Source organism: Ambystoma mexicanum, chromosome 10 (genome assembly GCF_040938575.1).
Source record: "Ambystoma mexicanum isolate Mex_15411 chromosome 10, UKY_AmexF1_1, whole genome shotgun sequence".
Lineage (NCBI taxonomy): Eukaryota > Metazoa > Chordata > Amphibia > Caudata > Ambystomatidae > Ambystoma > Ambystoma mexicanum.
The window spans coordinates 20,360,918-20,382,993 of NC_090932.1; the positions used below are offsets into that span (position 1 = coordinate 20,360,918).

General features: G+C 52.1%; 1 protein-coding gene across 3 annotated transcripts in view; it reads left to right on the forward strand.

Moving 5' to 3' along the window:
- LOC138491108 (probable cation-transporting ATPase 13A4) overlaps positions 1-22,076 on the forward strand; it is a 1,567,030-nt gene that overhangs the window by 352,873 nt on the left and 1,192,081 nt on the right. For all 3 annotated transcript variants that reach the window (XM_069617430.1, XM_069617431.1, XM_069617432.1), the window contains exon 4: positions 9,447-9,517. In XM_069617430.1, the coding sequence (XP_069473531.1) occupies positions 9,447-9,517 (71 nt within the window). The remainder of the gene's footprint in view (positions 1-9,446; positions 9,518-22,076) is intronic.

Consider the following 22,076-nt stretch of genomic DNA (forward strand, 5'->3'; position numbering starts at 1 on the left):
CCAAGGTGCACCACGCACACACAGAAGGCTCCTACCCAAGGTGCACCAGGCACACACAGCAGGCTCCTAATCAAGGTGAACCAGGCGCACACAGCAGGCCCCTATCCAAGGTGCACCAGGCACAGACAGAAGCCTCCTACCCAAGGTGCACCAGGCACATGCAGCAGGCTCCTAATGCAGGACTGTGGTGGGCGCAATGAGAGCGTCTTTAAACCCAGTGTGCACCAGGGTACATAGCAGACTCCTACCCAAGGTGCAGCAGACACACACATCAGGCTCCTACCCAAGGTGCACCAGGCACACACAGCAGGCTCCTAATCAAGATGCACCAGGCACACAGCAGGCTTCTAATCAAGGTGCCCCAGGCACACACAGCAGGCCCCTACCCAAGGTGCACCAGGCACACACAGCAGGCCCCTACCCAAGGTGCACCAGGCACACCCAGCAGGCTCCTACCCAAGGTGCACCAGGCACACACAGCAGGCCCCCACCCAAGGTGCACCAGGCACACACAGAAGGCTTCTAATCAAGGTGCACAAGGCACACACAGCAGGCTCCTACCCAAGGTGCACCAGGCACACACAGCTGGCTCCTACCCAAGGTGCACCAGATGCACACAGCAGGAACCTACCCAAGGTGCACCAGGCACACAGAGCAGGCTCCGATACATGGTGCACCAGGCACACACAGTAGGCTCCTAATGCTGGACTGTGGTGGGGGCAAGGAGAGCATCTTTAAATCCAGCTTGCACCAGGGACACACAGCAGGCTCATGCCCAAGGTGCACAAGACACACACAGCAGGCTCCTACCCAAGGTGCACCAGGCACACACAGCAGGCTCCTACCCAAGGTGCACCAGGCAATCGCAGCAGGCTCCTACCCAAGGTGCAGCAGACACACACAGCAGGCTCCCACCCAAGGAGCAGCAGGCACATGCAGCAGGCTCCTACCTAAAGTGCACCAGGCACACGCAGGAGGCCCCTACCCAAGGTGCACCAGGCACACTCAGCAGGCCCCTACCCAAGGTGCACCAGGCACACACAGCAGGCCCCTACCAAAGGTGCACCAGGCACACGCAGCAGGCTCCTACCCAAGGTGCACCAGGCACATGCAGCAGGTTCCTACCCAAGGTGCACCAGGCACACAAATCAGGCTCCTGCCCAAGGTGCACCAGGCACACACTCTGCAGGCCCCTACCCAAAGTGCTCCAGACACATGCAGCAGGCTCCTAACCAAGGTGCACCAGGCACAGACAGCAGCCTCCTACCCAAGGTGCACCAGGCACATGCAGCAGGCTCCTACCCAAGGTGCACCAGGCGGAGACAGCAACCTCCTTCCCAAGGTTCACCAAGCGCACGCAGCAGGCCCCTACCCAAGGTGCACCAGGCACATGCTGCAGGCTCCTACCCAAGGTGCACCAGGCACAGACAGCAGCCTCCAACCCAAGGTGCACCAGGCACACGCAGCAGGCCCCTACCCAAGGTGCACTAGGCACATGCAGCAGGCCCCTACCCAAGGTGCACCAGGCACACGCAGCAGGCCCCTATCCAAGGTGCACTAGGCACATGCATCAGCCCCCTACCCAAGGTGCACCAGGCACACGCAGCAGGCCCCTACCCAAGGTGCACCAGGCACATGCAGCAGGCTCCTACCCAAGGTGCACCAGGCACAGACAGCAGCCTCCAACCCAAGGTGCACCAGGCACACGCAGCAGGCCCCTACCCAAGGTGCACTAGGCACATGCAGCAGGCCCCTACCCAAGGTGCACTAGGCACACGCAGCAGACCCCTACCCAAGGTGCACCCAGCACATACAGCAGCTTCCTACCCAAGGTGCACCAGGCCCCTACCTAAGGTGCACCAGGCACACGCAGCAGGCTCCTACCCAAGGTGCACCAGGCACACGCAGCAGGCTCCTACCCAAGGTGAACCAGGCGCACACAGCAGGCCCCTACCCAAGGTCCACCAGGCACACACAGCAGGCTCCTAATGCTGGACTGTGGTGAGTGCAATAAGAGCGTCTTTAAATCCAGTGTGCACCAGGCATACACAGCAGGCTCCTAGCCAAGTTGCCCCAGGCACATGCAGCAGGCTCCTAATGCTGGACTGTGGTGGGGGCAATAAGAGCGTCATTAAACCCAGCGTGCACCAAGCATACACAGCAGACTCCTGCCCAAGTTGCCTCAGGCACAGGCAGCAGGCTCCTAATGCTGGACTGGGGTGAGGGCAATTAGAGCGTCTTTAAACCCAGAGTGCACCAGGCATACACAGCAGACTCCTACCCAAGTTGCCTCTGGCACATGCAGCAGGCTCCTAATGCTGGACTGTGGTGAGGGCAATTAGAGCGTCTTTAAACCCAGCGTGCACCAGGCATACACAGAAGGCTCCTATCCAAGGTGCACCAGGCACAAGCAGCAGGCCCCTGCCCAAGGTGCACCAGGCACACACAACAGGCTCCTACCCAAGGAGCAGCAGGCACATGCAGCAGGCCCCTACCCAAAGTGCACCAGGCACACACAGAAGGCCCCTACCCAAGGTGCACCAGGCACATGCAGCAGGCTCCTACCCAAGTTGCACCAGGCACAGACAGCAGCCTCCTAACCAAGGTGTACCAGGCACACGCAGCAGGCTCCTACCCAAGGTGCACCAGGTGCACACAGCAGGTTCCTAATGCTGGACTGTGGTGGGGGCAAGGAGAGCATCTTTAAACCCAGCGTCCACCTGCACCAGGCACCTACCCACGGTGCACCAGACACAGACAGCAGCCTCCTACCCAACGCGCACCAGGCACACAGAGCAGGCTCCTACCCAAGGTGCACCAGGCACATACAGCAGCCACCTACCCAAGGTGCACCAGGCACACGCAGCAGGCCCCTACCCAAGGTGCACCAGGCACATGCAGCAGGCTCCTACCCAAGGTGCACCAGGCACAAGCAGCAGGCTCCTACCCAAGGTGCACCAGGCACAAGCAGCAGGCTCCTACCCAAAGTGCACCAGGCACACACAGCAGCCTTCTACCCAAGGTGCACCAGGCACACACGGCTGCTACCCAAGGTGCACCAGGCACACACCGCAGGCTCCTACCCAAGGAGCAGCAGGCACATGCAACAGGCTCCTACCCAACGTGCACCAGGCACATGCAGCAGACTCCTACGCAAGGTGCACCAGGCACACACAGCAGGCTCCTACCCAAGGTGCACCAGGCACACGCAGCAGGCTCCTACCCAAGGTGCACCAGGCACACGCAGCAGGCCCCTACCCAAGGTGCACCAGGCACACAAGGCAGGCTCCTACCCAAGGTGCACCAGGCACACGCAGCAGGCTCCTACGCAAGGTGCACCAGGCACACACATCAGCCTCCTACCCAAGGTGCACCAGCACACGCAGCAGGCTCCTACCCAAGGTGCACCAGGCACACGCAGCAGGCCCCTACCCAAGGTGCACCAGGCACACAAGGCAGGCTCCTACCCAAGGTGCACCAGGCACACGCAGCAGGCTCCTACGCAAGGTGCACCAGGCACACACATCAGCCTCCTACCCAAGGTGCACCAGGCACACACAGCAGCCTTCTACCCAAGGTGCACCAGGCACACACGGCTGCTACCCAAGGTGCACCAGGCACACACCGCAGGCTCCTACCCAAGGAGCAGCAGGCACATGCAACAGGCTCCTACCCAACGTGCACCAGGCACATGCAGCAGGCTCCTACCCAAGGTGCACCAGCACACGCAGCAGGCTCCTACGCAAGGTGCACCAGGCACACACATCAGCCTCCTACCCAAGGTGCACCAGCACACGCAGCAGGCTCCTACTCAAGGTGCACCAGGTGCACACAGCAGGCCCCTACTGGCACTGGTACCAGACACGTAGGAGTCACTAAGGACTCTACTAACAGTCCAGGTCACTGATACCAGTATTCGTCTACTCATAATACGACAAGGCGACTATTCTGTACAACTTCCAGTTACCCGCCAAGGATTTACAGGACTGCTACACTGATAACCAATGCTGCCCCTTAGGATTGTTTACCGGCACTAAGAGACGGTTTGGCCTGGACTTTACCCTTTGTTTTAAAGACAAGTGCCTGAGGAAATTTACTTTGCTTTACTGTCCCCTGGGACTCAACTTCCAAGATCTCACACTGCCATGACATTTTTGACTTGTCAAGTTCCTTTTTGATACCGCCACGAATTGGGCACTGGGTGCTCTTCTGCCCCGACCCATTCGCTCCCCTGAAGAAGTTCCTAATATCAACTCCAAAGATTACAGGAATGAAACATGTAGGGTAATCACAGATACTAATGTTAAGCATCGAGTAGAGTATAAGAACTTTCTAAAAGGTGCACTCTAGGTACTTATCGACCAAGGCATCAAGAGTAGAGTTAATACACAACAAAAGTCTCTTTTTCTGTATATTGTGTGGATCCATGTACTGAAGAATCAAGGTCTAAATAACCTGAAGTGGTTCATGTGTATATATTTGTAAATTTAATGTGACTCTAGTATCTACAAGAGATACAGTTTTATTGCATATTTTGTACACTGTTAGCCCGTTGGTGATTAGCACTAACCACTTTTTGAAGCACTGGTCACTTTGTGAGTTTTTATGTGTTTGTTTTAAAGACTATTTCTTATTAAATTAAATTGTACCTATTTTTAATGAAGAACTACTGAAGTCTGGTTGTATTTTCCATGAACTTCCTCTTGACAGTGTTCGAATTGTCTTGAAAGTGTGATAATCCCAGAATTTTCCAGTGAATTGCGAGTTCAAACCTACAAGAGGCAAGGGAGCCTCTTTTGTTTTTGTTTAAGAAGTGTCAGGTTTGCTCCCTAGAAGCCTCCACTCATACCTGATTTCCCTCTAGATGTTTACAGTCCTACCCAAGGTGCACCTGGCACACACAGCAGGCTCCTACCCAAGGTGCACCAGGCAAACACAGCAGGCTCCTACCCAAGGTGCACCCGGCACACACAGCAGGCTCCTAACCAAGCTGCACCAGGCACATGCAGCAGGCTCCTACCCAAGGTGCACCTGGCACACACAGCAGGCTCCTAACCAAGCTGCACCAGGCACATGCAGCAGGCTCCTACCCAAGGTGCACCAGGCACACGCAGCAGGCTCCTACCCAAGGTGCACCAGGTACACGCAGCAGGCTCCTACGCAAGGTGCACCAGGCACACGCAGCAGCCACCTACCCAAGGTGCACCAGGCACACGCAGCAGGCTCCTAGCCAAGGTGCACCAGGCACACGCAGCAGGCCCCTACCCAAGGTGCACCAGGCACACACAGCAGGCTCCTACCCAAGGTGCACCAGGCACACGCAGCAGGCTCCTACCCAAGGTGCACCAGGCACACGCAGCAGGCCCCTACCCAAGGTGCACCAGGCACACAAGGCAGGCTCCTACCCAAGGTGCACCAGGCACACGCAGCAGGCTCCTACGCAAGGTGCACCAGGCACACACATCAGCCTCCTACCCAAGGTGCACCAGCACACGCAGCAGGCCCCTACTCAAGGTGCACCAGGTGCACACAGCAGGCCCCTACCCAAAGTGCACCAGGCACACACAGCAGCCTTCTACCCAAGGTGCACCAGGCACACACGGCTGCTACCCAAGGTGCACCAGGCACACACCGCAGGCTCCTACCCAAGGAGCAGCAGGCACATGCAACAGGCTCCTACCCAACGTGCACCAGGCACATGCAGCAGGCTCCTACCCAAGGTGCACCAGCACACGCAGCAGGCTCCTACTCAAGGTGCACCAGGTGCACACAGCAGGCCCCTACTGGCACTGGTACCAGACACGTAGGAGTCACTAAGGACTCTACTAACAGTCCAGGTCACTGATACCAGTATTCGTCTACTCATAATACGACAAGGCGACTATTCTGTACAACTTCCAGTTACCCGCCAAGGATTTACAGGACTGCTACACTGATAACCAATGCTGCCCCTTAGGATTGTTTACCGGCACTAAGAGACGGTTTGGCCTGGACTTTACCCTTTGTTTTAAAGACAAGTGCCTGAGGAAATTTACTTTGCTTTACTGTCCCCTGGGACTCAACTTCCAAGATCTCACACTGCCATGACATTTTTGACTTGTCAAGTTCCTTTTTGATACCGCCACGAATTGGGCACTGGGTGCTCTTCTGCCCCGACCCATTCGCTCCCCTGAAGAAGTTCCTAATATCAACTCCAAAGATTACAGGAATGAAACATGTAGGGTAATCACAGATACTAATGTTAAGCATCGAGTAGAGTATAAGAACTTTCTAAAAGGTGCACTCTAGGTACTTATCGACCAAGGCATCAAGAGTAGAGTTAATACACAACAAAAGTCTCTTTTTCTGTATATTGTGTGGATCCATGTACTGAAGAATCAAGGTCTAAATAACCTGAAGTGGTTCATGTGTATATATTTGTAAATTTAATGTGACTCTAGTATCTACAAGAGATACAGTTTTATTGCATATTTTGTACACTGTTAGCCCGTTGGTGATTAGCACTAACCACTTTTTGAAGCACTGGTCACTTTGTGAGTTTTTATGTGTTTGTTTTAAAGACTATGGGCCTCATTACAACTCAGGCGGTAAGGGGTTTACGGTGCCGTAAACAGCACCGACCCTTACCGCCTGAGTACGAGGTCCCTTAGCGCCATGGAGGTTTTAACACCTGCTTTTAGCAGGTGTTAAAATCCATGGCGCTAAGGGACCATGGAGTTAATTACGCCACCGTAATTTACGGTGGCGTAATTAACGCCTTCCCCACTCCCATTATGCCCTATGGGGCAAAATGGGAATGGGGAAGGGAAAATGGGAAAATGGGGATTTACCGCCCCGCCAAGGTTGGAATGGGGCGGTAAATCCACCAACCACCATGGCGTAAACGTAGTTTACGCCATGGTGGTAAAGTCACGGCCCAGGCGGTAACTTACCGCCTGGGTCGTAATGAGGCCCTATGGGCCTCATTACAACTCAGGCGGTAAGGGGTTTACGGCGCCGTAAACAGCGCCGACCCTTACCGCCTGAGTACGAGGTCCCTTAGCGCCATGGCGGACTTAACACCTGCTTTTAGCAGGTGTTAAAATCCATGGCGCTAAGGGACCATGGAGTTAATTACGCCACCGTAATTTACGGTGGCGTAATTAACGCCTTCCCCACTCCCATTATGCCCTATGGGGCAAAAATGGGAATGGGGAAGGGTAAATGGGGATTGGGGACTTACCGCCCCGCCAAGGTCGGAATGGGGCGGTAAGTCTGCCAACCACCATGGCGTAAACGTAGCTTACGCCATGGTGGTAAAGTCACGGCCCAGGCGGTAACTTACCGCCTGGGTCGTAATGAGGCACTATTTCTTATTAAATTAAATTGTACCTATTTTTAATAAAGAACTACTGAAGTCTGGTTGTATTTTCCATGAACTTCCTCTTGACAGTGTTCGAATTGTCTTGAAAGTGTGATAATCCCAGAATTATCCAGTGAATTGCGAGTTCAAACCTACAAGAGGCAAGGGAGCCTCTTTTGTTTTTGTTTAAGAAGTGTCAGGTTTGCTCCCTAGAAGCCTCCACTCATACCTGATTTCCCTCTAGATGTTTACAGTCCTACCCAAGGTGCACCAGGCACACGTAGCAGGCCCCTACCCAAGGAGCAGCAGGCACAGGCAGCAGGCTCCTAACCAAGGTGCACCTGGCAGACACAGCAGGCTCCTACCCAAGGTGCACCTGGCACACACAGCAGGCTCCTACCCAAGGTGCACAAGGCAAACACAGCAGGCTCCTACCCAAGGTGCACCCGGCACACACAGCAGGCTACTAACCAAGCTGCACCAGGCACACGCAGCAGGCTCCTACCCAAGGTGCACCAGGCACACGCAGCAGGCTCCTACCCAAGGTGCACCAGGCACACAAGGCAGGCTCCTACGCAAGGTGCACCAGGCACACAAGGCAGCCACCTACCCAAGGTGCACCAGGCACACGCAGCAGGCTCCTACCCAAGGTGCACCAGGCACACGCAGCAGGCCCCTACCCAAGGTGCACCAGGCACACGCAGCAGGCTCCTACCCAAGGTGCACCAGGCACACACAGCAGGCTCCTACCAAAGGTGCACCAGGCACACACAGCAGGCTCCTACCCAAGGTGCACCAGGCACACACAGCAGGCTCCTACCAAAGGTGCACCAGGCACACACAGCAGGCTCCTACCCAAGGTGCACCAGGCACACGCAGCAGGCTCCTACGCAAGGTGCACCCGGCACACACAACAGGCTCCTACCCAAGGTGCACCAGGCACACGTAGCAGGCTCCTACGCAAGGTGCACCAGGCACACACAGCAGGCTCCTACCCAAGGTGCACCAGGCACACGCAGCAGGCTCCTACGCAAGGTGCACCAGGCACCTACCCAAGGTGCACCAGACACAGACACCCTCCTACCCAAGGAGCACCAGGCACACGCAGCAGGCTCCTACCCAAGGTGCACCAGGCACACGCAGCAGGCTCGTACCCAAGGAGCAGCAGGCACACACAGCAGGCTCCTACCCAAGGTGCACCAGGCGCACACAGCAGGCTCCTACCCAAGGTGCACCAGGCACAGGCAGCCTCCTACCCAAGGAGCAGCAGGCAAACGCAGCAGGCTCCTAATGCCGAAATGTGGTGCAGGCAATTTGGAGAATAAAAAAACTCTTCAGCTTAAGATAAAGCGGCTTCTTCTTGAAGGCATTTCTGGATAAGTATAGCGCTGTAGCGGTCTCAGCGGCACTGCTTGGAGCAAAGGGAATGCGTCTGCGAGGTCTTAGGAAGCGCACTAGCGTTGTCCCTGTAACAGACCTCTCATGTGATGGTGTCTGACACCAGGGAAAGCCAAGTGATGCGGAGCTACTCCTGCCCAAACCAGAGTGAACAATGACATGGGCAGACATGGACATCTCGCACGGCAGGGCAGGATCCCACCTCTATTGCCACCCCCCCATCCTCCCCCCCACGTCCTCCCCCCGGCCCCCCCTCCCCGGCGCTTCATATTGGATCTGGGGTCAGTATTCTGGGGAGACATGGGAAGAGCTGGAGAGGGGGGACTTGCTTGCGTCATGAATCTGGACACAGGATAAATAAAGACTGCCATTTTGGGGGGTCTCGTCTTCAGGCAGCTTCTCCTCTTCTCCTGCTCAGGGGTCCCCCCTTGGCTGCGCCACTTCACCTGCGTCTCATTAGTTGAAGTGATTGTGCTTTGCCTTCACCCATCATCTCTCTGGCTAATTATAAATACTCCAAACCAAGTTATAAAGCAAAGATATAAACGTCCCTTTTATAATCAGTAAATAAATGCTCCCAAATTGCTGCTGCCAGGGGAAGAGCTATGCAATTTATAAAGTATCATCATGGTTATATTTAAAGGTTCAAATGATGACGGCGCAGTCTTTACATCTTTAAATGTACTTGTGTGGTTTGTCTCCACAGGTGCGATTTATTGAGGCACAGAAAATTCGATATATTTGGGACTTCTTTCAGAATCAGTTCATGAAGATTGGGTATGTACCATTTACTCTGTGCAGAGACCTCCCTGGAAAGCAAGCACACACCTCTTCCTGCTGGAGATGGCCACGTCTGTGCATTCCCAGAAGCCCCCCTTTACTGTCAATGCGGAAGGGGCGCCCCCCCTCAGGCATGCACAGGAGCTGGCCCTTCCTGGGCAGGCACGCGTGCTGGCCCTTTGTGTGCATGCATCCGAGGTGGCCATGCATGCAAAAGAGATGGCCTTTGCGGTATATGCAGGGGAGATGGCTATCAGTGTGCATGCCCATGAGCTGGCCTTTTGTGTGCATTCACAGGAGCTGGCCCTTTGTGTGCATGGATAAGAGATGGCCTTTGCAGTATATGCAGGGGAGATGGCTATCAGTGTGCATGCACAGCAGCGTGCCTTTTGTGTGCATTCACAGGAGCTGTCCCTTTGTGTGCATGGGTAAGAGATGGCCTTTGTGGTATATGCAGGGGAGATGGCTATCAGTGTGCATGCACAGGAGCTGGCCTTTTGTGTGCATGCACACAAGCTGGCCCTTTGTGTGCATGGATAAGAGATGGCCTTTGCGGTATATGCAGGGGAGATGGCTATCAGTGTGCATGCACAGCAGCGTGCCTTTTGTGTGCATTCACAGGAGCTGTCCCTTTGTGTGCATGGGTAAGAGATGGCCTTTGTGGTATATGCAGGGGAGATGGCTATCAATGTGCATGCACAGCAGTGTGCGTTTTGTGTGCATTCACAGGAGCTGGCCCTTTGTGTGCAGGGATAAGAGATGGCCTTTGCGGTATATGCAGGGTAGATGGCTCTCAGTGTGCATGCATAGCAGCGTGCCTTTTGTGTGCATGGATAAGAGATGGCCTTTGCGGTATATGCAGGGGAGATGGCTATCAGTGTGCATGCACAGCAGCGTGCCTTTTTGTGCATGCACACGAGCTGGCCCTTTGTGTGCATGGATACAAGATGTCCTTTGCGGTATATGCAGGGGAGATGGCTATCAGGGTGCATGCACAGGAGTTAGCCTTTTGTGTGCATTCACAGAAGCGGGCCTTTTGTGTGCATGGCTAAGAGATGGCTTTTGCGGTATATGCAGGGGAGATGGCTATCAGTGTGCATGCACAGGAGCTGGCCTTTTGTGTGCATGCACACAAGCTGGCCCTTTGTGTGCATGTATAAGAGATGGCCTTTGTGGTATATGCAGGGGAGATGGCTATCGGTGTGCATGCACAGGAGCTGGTCTTTTGTGTGCATGCACACGAGCTGGCCCGTTGTGTGCATGGATAAGAGATGTCCTTTGCGGTATATACAGGGTAGGTGACTATCAATGTGCCTGCACAGGAGCTGGCCTTTTGTGTGCATGGCTAAGAGATGGCCTTTGCGGTAAATGCAGGGGAGATGGCTATCAGTGTGCATGCACAGCAGCGTTCCTTTTGTGTGCATTCACAGGAGCTGGCCCTTTGTGTGCATGGATAAGAGATGGCCTTTGCAGTATATGCAGGGGAGATGGCTATCAGTGTGCATGCACAGGAGCTGGCCTTTTGTGTGCATGCACACAAGCTGGCCCTTTGTGTGCATGTATAAGAGATGGCCTTTGTGGTATATGCAGGGGAGATGGCTATCAGTGTGCATGCACAGGAGTTGGCCTTTTGTGTGCATTCACAGGAGCGGGCCTTTTGTGGGCATGGCTAAGAGATGGCCTTTGCAGTATATGCAGGGGAGATGGCTATCAGTGTGCATGCACAGGAGCTGGTCTTTTGTGTGCATGCACACGAGCTGGCCCGTTGTGTGCATGGATAAGAGATGTCCTTTGCGGTATATACAGGGTAGGTGACTATCAATGTGCCTGCACAGGAGCTGGCCCTTTGTGTACATGGATAAGAGATGGCCTTTGCGGTAAATGCAGGGGAGATGGCTATCAGTGTGTTTGCACAGCAGCGTGCCTTTTGTGTGCATTCACAGGAGCTGGCCCTTTGTGTGCATGGATAAGAGATGGCCTTTGCGGTATATGCAGGGGAGATGGCTATCAGTGTGCATGCACAGGAGCTGGCCCTTTGTGTACATGGATAAGAGATGGCCTTTGCGGTATATGCAGGGGAGATGGCTGTCAGTGTGCATGCACAGGAGCTGGCCTTTTGTGTGCATTCACAGGAGCGGGCCTTTTGTGGGCATGGCTAAGAGATGGCCTTTGCAGTATATGCAGGGGAGATGGCTATCAGTGTGCATGCACAGGAGCTGGCCTTTTGTGTGCATTCACAGGAGCGGGCCTTTTGTGTGCATGGCTAAGAGATGGCCTTTGCGGTATATGCAGGGGAGATGGCTATCGGTGTGCATGCACAGGAGCTGGCCTTTTGTGTGCATGCACACAAGCTGGCCCTTTGTGTGTATGGATAAGAGATAGCCATCTCCCCTGCATATACCGCAAAGGCCATCTCTTAGCCATGCACACAAAAGGCCAGCTCCTGTGCATGCACACTGATAGCCATCTCCCCTGCATATACCGCAAAGGATATCAGTGTGCATGCACAGGAGCGGGCCTTTTGTGTGCATGGCTAAGAGATGGCCTTTGCGGTATATGCAGGGGAGATGGCTGTCAGTGTGCATGCACAGGAGCTGGCCTTTTGTGTGCATTCACAGGAGTTGTCCCTTTGTGTGCATGGCTAAGAGATGGCCTTTGCGGTATATGCAGGGTAGATGGCTATCAGTGTGAATGCACAGGAGCTGGCCTTTTGTGTGCATGGCTAAGAGATGGCCTTTGCGGTAAATATAGGGGAGATGGCTATCAGTGTGAATGCACATCAGCGTGCCTTTTGTGTGCATTCACAGGAGCTGGCCCTTTGTGTGCATGGATAAGAGATGGCCTTTGCGGTATATGCAGGGGAGATGGCTATCAGTGTGCATGCACAGCAGCGTGCCTTTTGTGTGCATTCACAGGAGCTGTCCCTTTGTGTGCATGGGTAAGAGATGGCCTTTGTGGTATATGCAGGGGAGATGGCTATCAGTGTGCATGCACAGCAGTGTTCGTTTTGTGTGCATTCACAGGAGCTGGCCCTTTGTGTGCATGGATAAGAGATGGCCTTTGCGGTATATGCAGGGGAGATGGCTATCAGTGTGCATGCACAGGAGCTGGCCTTTTGTGTGCATTCACAGGAGCGGGCCTTTTGTGGGCATGGCTAAGAGATGGCCTTTGCAGTATATGCAGGGGAGATGGCTATCAGTGTGCATGCACAGGAGCTGGCCTTTTGTGTGCATTCACAGGAGCGGGCCTTTTGTGTGCATGGCTAAGAGATGGCCTTTGCGGTATATGCAGGGGAGATGGCTATCGGTGTGCATGCACAGGAGCTGGCCTTTTGTGTGCATGCACACAAGCTGGCCCTTTGTGTGTATGGATAAGAGATAGCCATCTCCCCTGCATATACCGCAAAGGCCATCTCTTAGCCATGCACACAAAAGGCCAGCTCCTGTGCATGCACACTGATAGCCATCTCCCCTGCATATACCGCAAAGGATATCAGTGTGCATGCACAGGAGCGGGCCTTTTGTGTGCATGGCTAAGAGATGGCCTTTGCGGTATATGCAGGGGAGATGGCTGTCAGTGTGCATGCACAGGAGCTGGCCTTTTGTGTGCATTCACAGGAGTTGTCCCTTTGTGTGCATGGCTAAGAGATGGCCTTTGCGGTATATGCAGGGTAGATGGCTATCAGTGTGAATGCACAGGAGCTGGCCTTTTGTGTGCATGGCTAAGAGATGGCCTTTGCGGTAAATATAGGGGAGATGGCTATCAGTGTGAATGCACATCAGCGTGCCTTTTGTGTGCATTCACAGGAGCTGGCCCTTTGTGTGCATGGATAAGAGATGGCCTTTGCGGTATATGCAGGGGAGATGGCTATCAGTGTGCATGCACAGCAGCGTGCCTTTTGTGTGCATTCACAGGAGCTGTCCCTTTGTGTGCATGGGTAAGAGATGGCCTTTGTGGTATATGCAGGGGAGATGGCTATCAGTGTGCATGCACAGCAGTGTTCGTTTTGTGTGCATTCACAGGAGCTGGCCCTTTGTGTGCATGGATAAGAGATGGCCTTTGCGGTATATGCAGGGGAGATGGCTATCAGTGTGCATGCACAGGAGCTGGCCTTTTGTGTGCATGGATAAGAGATGACCTTTGCGGTATATGCAGGGGAGATGGCTATCAGTGTGCATGCACAGGAGCTAGCCTTTTGTGTGCATTCACAGGAGCGGGCCTTTTGTGTGCATGGCTAAGAGATGGCCTTTGCGGTATATGCAGGGGAGATGGCTATCAGTGTGCATGCACAGGAGCTGGCCTTTTGTGTGCATGCACACACGCTGGCCCTTTGTGTGCATGGATAAGAGATGGCCTTTGCAGTATATGCAGGGGAGATGGCTATCAGTGTGCATGCACAGGAGCTGGCCTTTTGTGTGCATTCACAGGAGCTGGCCCTTTGTGTGCATGGATAAGAGATGGCCTTTGTGGTATATGCAGGGGAGATGGCTATCAGTGTGCATGCACAACAGCGTGCCTTTTGTGTGCATTCACAGGAGCTGGCCCTTTGTGTACATGGATAAGAGATGGCCTTTGCAGTATATGCAGGGGAGATGGCTATCAGTGTGCATGCATAGCAGTGTGCCTTTTTTGTGCATGCACACGAGCTGGCTCTTTGTGTGCATGGATAAGAGCTGGCCTTTGCGGTATATGCAGGGGAGATGGCTATCAGTGTGCATGCACAGGAGCTGGCCTTTTGTGTGCATTCACAGGAGCGGGCCTTTTGTGTGCATGGCTAAGAGATGGTCTTTGCGGTATATGCAGGGGAGATGGCTATCGGTGTGCATGCACAGGAGCTGGCCTTTTGTGTGCATGCACACAAGCTGGCCCTTTGTGTGCATGGATAAGAGATAGCCTTTGCAGTATATGCAGGGGAGATGGCTATCAGTGTGCATGCACAGGAGCTGGCCTTTTGTGTGCATTCACAGGAGCGGGCCTTTTGTGTGCATGGCTAAGAGATGGCCTTTGCAGTATATGCAGGGGAGATGGCTGTCAGTGTGCATGCACAGGAGCTGGCCTTTTGTGTGCATTCACAGGAGCTGGCCCTTTGTGTGCATGGATAAGAGATAGCCTTTGCGGTATATGCAGGGGAGATGGCTATCAGTGTGCATGCACAGGAGCTGGCCTTTTGTGTGCATTCACAGGAGCGGGCCTTTTGTGTGCATGGCTAAGAGATGGCCTTTGCGGTATATGCAGGGGAGATGGCTGTCAGTGTGCATGCACAGGAGCTGGCCTTTTGTGTGCATTCACAGGAGTTGGCCCTTTGTGTGCATGGATAAGAGATGGCCTTTGCGGTATATGCAGGGGAGATGGCTGTCAGTGTGCATGCACAGGAGCTGGCCTTTTATGTGCATGCACTGGAGCTGGCCTTTTGTGTGCATGGCTAAGAGATGGCCTTTGCGGTATATGCAGGGGAGATAGCTATCAGTGTGCATGCACAGGAGCTGGCCTTTTGTGTGCATTCACATGAGTTGGCCCTTTGTGTGCATGGATAAGAGATGGCCATTGCGGTATATGCAGGGTAGATGGCTATCAGTGTGAATGCACAGGAGCTGGTCTTTTGTGTGCATGCACACGAGCTGGCCCGTTGTGTGCATGGATAAGAGATGTCCTTTGCGGTATATACAGGGTAGGTGACTATCAATGTGCCTGCACAGGAGCTGGCCCTTTGTGTACATGGATAAGAGATGGCCTTTGCGGTAAATGCAGGGGAGATGGCTATCAGTGTGCTTGCACAGCAGCGTGCCTTTTGTGTGCATTCACAGGAGCTGGCCCTTTGTGTGCATGGATAAGAGATGGCCTTTGCGGTATATGCAGGGGAGATGGCTATCAGTGTGCATGCACAGGAGCTGGCCCTTTGTGTACATGGATAAGAGATGGCCTTTGCAGTATATGCAGGGGAGATGGCTATCAGTGTGCATGCACAGGAGCTGGCCTTTTGTGTGCATTCACAGGAGCGGGCCTTTTGTGTGCATGGCTAAGAGATGGCCTTTGCGGTATATGCAGGGGAGATGGCTATCGGTGTGCATGCACAGGAGCTGGCCTTTTGTGTGCATGCACACAAGCTGGCCCTTTGTGTGCATGGATAAGAGATAGCCATCTCCCCTGCATATACCGCAAAGGCCATCTCTTAGCCATGCACACAAAAGGCCAGCTCCTGTGCATGCACACTGATAGCCATCTCCCCTGCATATACCGCAAAGGCTATCAGTGTGCATGCACAGGAGCGGGCCTTTTGTGTGCATGGCTAAGAGATGGCCTTTGCGGTATATGCAGGGGAGATGGCTGTCAGTGTGCATGCACAGGAGCTGGCCTTTTGTGTGCATTCACAGGAGTTGTCCCTTTGTGTGCATGGCTAAGAGATGGCCTTTGCGGTATATGCAGGGTAGATGGCTATCAGTGTGAATGCACAGGAGCTGGCCTTTTGTGTGCATGGCTAAGAGATGGCCTTTGCGGTAAATATAGGGGAGATGGCTATCAGTGTGAATGCACATCAGCGTGCCTTTTGTGTGCATTCACAGGAGCTGGCCCTTTGTGTGCATGGATAAGAGATGGCCTTTGCGGTATATGCAGGGGAGATGGCTATCAGTGTGCATGCACAGCAGCGTGCCTTTTGTGTGCATTCACAGGAGCTGTCCCTTTGTGTGCATGGGTAAGAGATGGCCTTTGTGGTATATGCAGGGGAGATGGCTATCAGTGTGCATGCACAGCAGTGTTCGTTTTGTGTGCATTCACAGGAGCTGGCCCTTTGTGTGCATGGATAAGAGATGGCCTTTGCGGTATATGCAGGGGAGATGGCTATCAGTGTGCATGCACAGTAGCTGGCCTTTTGTGTGCATGGATAAGAGATGACCTTTGCGGTATATGCAGGGGAGATGGCTATCAGTGTGCATGCACAGGAGCTAGCCTTTTGTGTGCATTCACAGGAGCGGGCCTTTTGTGTGCATGGCTAAGAGATGGCCTTTGCGGTATATGCAGGGGAGATGGCTATCAGTGTGCATGCACAGGAGCTGGCCTTTTGTGTGCATGCACACAAGCTGGCCCTTTGTGTGCATGGATAAGAGATGGCCTTTGCAGTATATGCAGGGGAGATGGCTATCAGTGTGCATGCACAGGAGCTGGCCTTTTGTGTGCATTCACAGGAGCTGGCCCTTTGTGTGCATGGATAAGAGATGGCCTTTGTGGTATATGCAGGGGAGATGGCTATCAGTGTGCATGCACAACAGCGTGCCTTTTGTGTGCATTCACAGGAGCTGGCCCTTTGTTTACATGGATAAGAGATGGCCTTTGCAGTATATGCAGGGGAGATGGCTATCAGTGTGCATGCATAGCAGTGTGCCTTTTTTGTGCATGCACACGAGCTGGCTCTTTGTGTGCATGGATAAGAGCTGGCCTTTGCGGTATATGCAGGGGAGATGGCTATCAGTGTGCATGCACAGGAGCTGGCCTTTTGTGTGCATTCACAGGAGCAGGCCTTTTGTGTGCATGGCTAAGAGATGGTCTTTGCGGTATATGCAGGGGAGATGGCTATCGGTGTGCATGCACAGGAGCTGGCCTTTTGTGTGCATGCACACAAGCTGGCCCTTTGTGTGCATGGATAAGAGATAGCCTTTGCGGTATATGCAGGGGAGATGGCTATCAGTGTGCATGCACAGGAGCTGGCCTTTTGTGTGCATTCACAGGAGCGGGCCTTTTGTGTGCATGGCTAAGAGATGGCCTTTGCAGTATATGCAGGGGAGATGGCTGTCAGTGTGCATGCACAGGAGCTGGCCTTTTGTGTGCATTCACAGGAGCTGGCCCTTTGTGTGCATGGATAAGAGATAGCCTTTGCGGTATATGCAGGGGAGATGGCTATCAGTGTGCATGCACAGGAGCTGGCCTTTTGTGTGCATTCACAGGAGCGGGCCTTTTGTGTGCATGGCTAAGAGATGGCCTTTGCGGTATATGCAGGGGAGATGGCTGTCAGTGTGCATGCACAGGAGCTGGCCTTTTGTGTGCATTCACAGGAGTTGGCCCTTTGTGTGCATGGATAAGAGATGGCCTTTGCGGTATATGCAGGGGAGATGGCTGTCAGTGTGCATGCACAGGAGCTGGCCTTTTATGTGCATGCACTGGAGCTGGCCTTTTGTGTGCATGGCTAAGAGATGGCCTTTGCGGTATATGCAGGGGAGATAGCTATCAGTGTGCATGCACAGGAGCTGGCCTTTTGTGTGCATTCACATGAGTTGGCCCTTTGTGTGCATGGATAAGAGATGGCCTTTGCGGTAAATATAGGGGAGATGGCTATCAGTGTGAATGCACATCAGCGTGCCTTTTGTGTGCATTCACAGGAGCTGGCCCTTTGTGTGCATGGATAAGAGATGGCCTTTGCGGTATATGCAGGGGAGATGGCTATCAGTGTGCATGCACAGCAGCGTGCCTTTTGTGTGCATTCACAGGAGCTGTCCCTTTGTGTGCATGGGTAAGAGATGGCCTTTGTGGTATATGCAGGGGAGATGGCTATCAGTGTGCATGCACAGCAGTGTTCGTTTTGTGTGCATTCACAGGAGCTGGCCCTTTGTGTGCAAGGATAAGAGATGGCCTTTGCGGTATATACAGGGTAGATGGCTCTCAGCGTGCATGCATAGCAGCGTGCCTTTTTTATGCATGGGTAAGAGATGGCCTTTGCGGTATATGCAAAGGAGATGGTTATCAGTGTGCATGCTGAACAAATGGGCAAATATGTGCATGATCAAGAGGTTGTCTTTCATGTGCATGCTCGGAGAGGGGACATTGGTGCATCATTTAGGCGATGTGCATTGGTATGAATGCTGTGCCGCTGGCACAGAGCTGGCCACAGGGTACTTTGGCAGGAGCTCACAAATGCTGGGCATCCTGATTCGATGCCCATTGGTGTGCTTGCTCAGGGGATGCGTGCATGCTCAGGGGATGCGTGCATGCTCAGGGGATGCATGCTTGCTCAGGGGATGCGTGCATGCTCAGGGGATGCGTGCATGCTCAGGGGATGCGTGCATGCTCAGGGGATGCGTGCTTGCTCGGGGGATGCCTGCATGCTCAGGGGATCCGTGCTTGCTCAGGGGATGCGTGCTTGCTCGGGGGATGCGTGCATGCTCGGGGGATGCGTGCATGCTCAGGGGATGCGTGCTTGCTCAGGGGATGCGTGCATGCTCAGGGGATGCGTGCATGCTCAGGGGATGCATGCTTGCTCAGGGGATGCGTGCATGCTCAGGGGATGCGTGCATGCTCAGGGGATGCGTGCATGCTCAGGGGATGCGTGCTTGCTCGGGGGATGCCTGCATGCTCGGGGGATGCGTGCTTGCTCAGGGGATGCGTGCTTGCTCGGGGGATGCGTGCATGCTCGGGGGATGCGTGCATGCTCAGGGGATGCGTGCTTGCTCAGGGGATGCGTGCATGCTCGAGGGATGCGTGCTTGCTCGGGGGATGCGTGCATGCTCCGGGGATGCGTGCATGCTCAGGGGATGCGTGCTTGCTCAGGGGATGCGTGCTTGCTCAGGGGATGCGTGCATGCTCGGGGGATGCGTGCATGCTCAGGGGATGCGTACTTGCTCAGGGGATGCGTGCATGCTCGGGGGATGCGTGCTTGCTCAGGGGATGCGTGCATGCTCGGGGGATGCCCATTGGTGTGAATGTAGACTAGATATATGTATTTAATGATAGTTTTGACGAACATGTTTAAAACTCGAATAATGCACGTGGAATGAAATGATACTACATCGTTAACCTTAGAGGGTAGCAAGAAGTGGCGCCTTCAAAGAAGTGCGAGGAGCTGCAGAGCGTAAAAAGAGAGGACGTGCATTCCAGCGCTTAGAGGCCAGCAGGGGGCATGACTGGGCACGAAGGGGACGTGGACAGCCAATAAGACGAGGGGAGAGGAGCAAAGCGAGGAATCCTCACCAGCTCCAAGATGGACTAGGCAGATCCTTTCACTGTGTAGCTCCTAAATGCACCAGGTGGAAAACCATGCACACAGCATGCACGTGAAGTCGAGGAGGCAGGCAAGGAGCATGCGCAGAGGGACTCACCAGGAGTGAGGAGCACTTATCGAGGAGTGTGAAGAATGGCCTCGGGTAGCAGAATCAGAAGAAAAGGCGGGACTGTACACATGCTGTGAAGCTGGAAACTGAAGGAGTGAGCGAGATAACGAGGCGGGTGGAAGAGGAAAGTGAGGAGTCACACATGATGCTGCACTTAAAGGCAGAAGAGGAGAGGGTAAGCAAATGAAGAGGAACACGAACACGGGGAGCGTTTGGGCGATGGTGACGGCCCAGCACAGGAAAGAAAGGAAGCTGCGCTTTTGGTGGGTTTAGGTGAAGGGAGTGGGTGGGTCCATAGCTTGATAACAGAGAGACAGCCAAAAATAGAAGCTTCAAGTTGGTCAGTAAAGTAAGAAAAAGAGAGACTCATTTGGGAGTCGTTTGTCTCGGGAGAATAGCTCAGGGGCAACGTGCTCGCACTGGAAGCAAGACGACACAGAGCAGCACAGGTTCGATCCCAGGTCCCAGGGTCCGTGCTTAGAAACCTCTAGGTATTAAACGCGTTATCAATAACCAATTATATTATATATATATATATATATATACATATATATTCAGTAAAAAAACGTTGTTAAAGGGACGTTATGGTTCCAAGTAAAACCGAAAAATCCTTGAAATTCACCAGTTATGGTAAACTAAGCAACCATAACTCGCGCCACCACTGTGCACTGCTAAGCCTAACACCCAGGACATCAAAGATGACATCACAAATGTCATTGATGACATCACTGATGACATCACATGTGCATTTACTTTTCATGAAAAGTCTGTACAAGGGATTCTTATTATAATGTTGACAAAAAATATCATGAGCTAATTAGTGCATTAAGCAATGCATTGATATAAATAGCATTCTATTATGAAGTTCTATCCAGTATACTAAGCTACTCATGCAGAAACATAGACATTGTGTGCAGCATACATGATGAAGGTGCCATATTCATAATCTTGCCATGTTGAATACTGAAATGATAACTGCTTTCTTATTAGAGTTTTGCGTACTGTGAAACATGTAATAAGTAGATAATAAAACCCACTTAATATATAATTATTACAGACAAAACACAAAGAGACAACAACACATACAAATATGAGTATATACAGGGACAGTGAAGTAAACAAAAAAGCAGAAAAGCAGAAGTAGTAGCAGAAAGAGTTCATAACCTGATTATCTTTATGCAGAGAAATGATTGCTCTGTTTCAAAGCTGCTACTTACCCTATGTATATGTATCACATGATGTGACTGGACCCTAAGGAAAGTAGGATGAGTACAATGTATACAAATATGAGCATATACAGGGAAAGTACAGTAATAAAAAAACAACAGAACTATCAGAAAGTGCTGATAACCCTACTGATTATCTTCATGCACAGAAAGCATTGCTATGTTTTAAGTGTGTATTTTCCTATGTATATGTTTCATATGCTGTGAGTGGACCCTAAGTGAATTATTGTAAGAACATATTTGAAGTATAAGTCTACAAATATAGTACTTTTTGATTTCTTTGTCCCTAACTATTACTGTCTAAGATATAACACTAAAGGAAAAAACAGCGAGTCAGACATGTGATGTCATCAGTGATGTCATCAATGACATTTGTGATGTCATCTTTGATGTCCTGGGTGTTAGTCTTAGCAGTGCACGGTGGTGGCGTGAGTTATGGTTGCTTAGCTTACCACAACTGGTGAATTTCAAGGGTTTTTCGGTTTTACTTGGAACCATAACGTCCATTTAAAAAAGTTTTTTACTGAATTTCATAGGTTTTTAGTAGCGCAACTTAACCATAACGTCCCTTTAACAAAGTTTTTTTACTGAATATACATTTTCATAGTGTAAATTTGATAGATGTTTACTAGGATTCCCTTACTTTATATACAATTAACTTAGAACATACCAAACACCCCGCTAATGATTTTGATGTCTGCGGACGGTCACGGACGACATCAACACTACCCAAACACGCAGGGGGTATCTGCAATTGTTCTATCATACCATATAAACACTGCACAAGTTCAAAAAGCAGCACATAAACACATTATATATAATAATAAATAAGCAGTGGAACCTACATATTTAACACATCAACCATCCATTTAAATACGATATGTAATAAAATGGATTATACCATAACAAAAAAGATATAGTTCCAACACAATTACCGCACAGAAATTGCAGAGCTACAAGCAACAGTAGACCTACACAACACAACACAACGAATACAAAGTACCAGAAACTAGTAAGTAAACTTCATTTTTCCTATATATTGCTATACTTTTTGTATGAGGTACAGTACAATTAATATATTTTTGTTTTTCACATAGAAATGTGCAGTACTTTGGAGTGGCTAGAAGAAAATGTTCCACATGAGGAAATGTCTGAAAACAGTGATAATAATGGTAGACACTTGCCTATATAAGCACATTAATAATCATTAGCTTATGTGTACTTAACATATATATA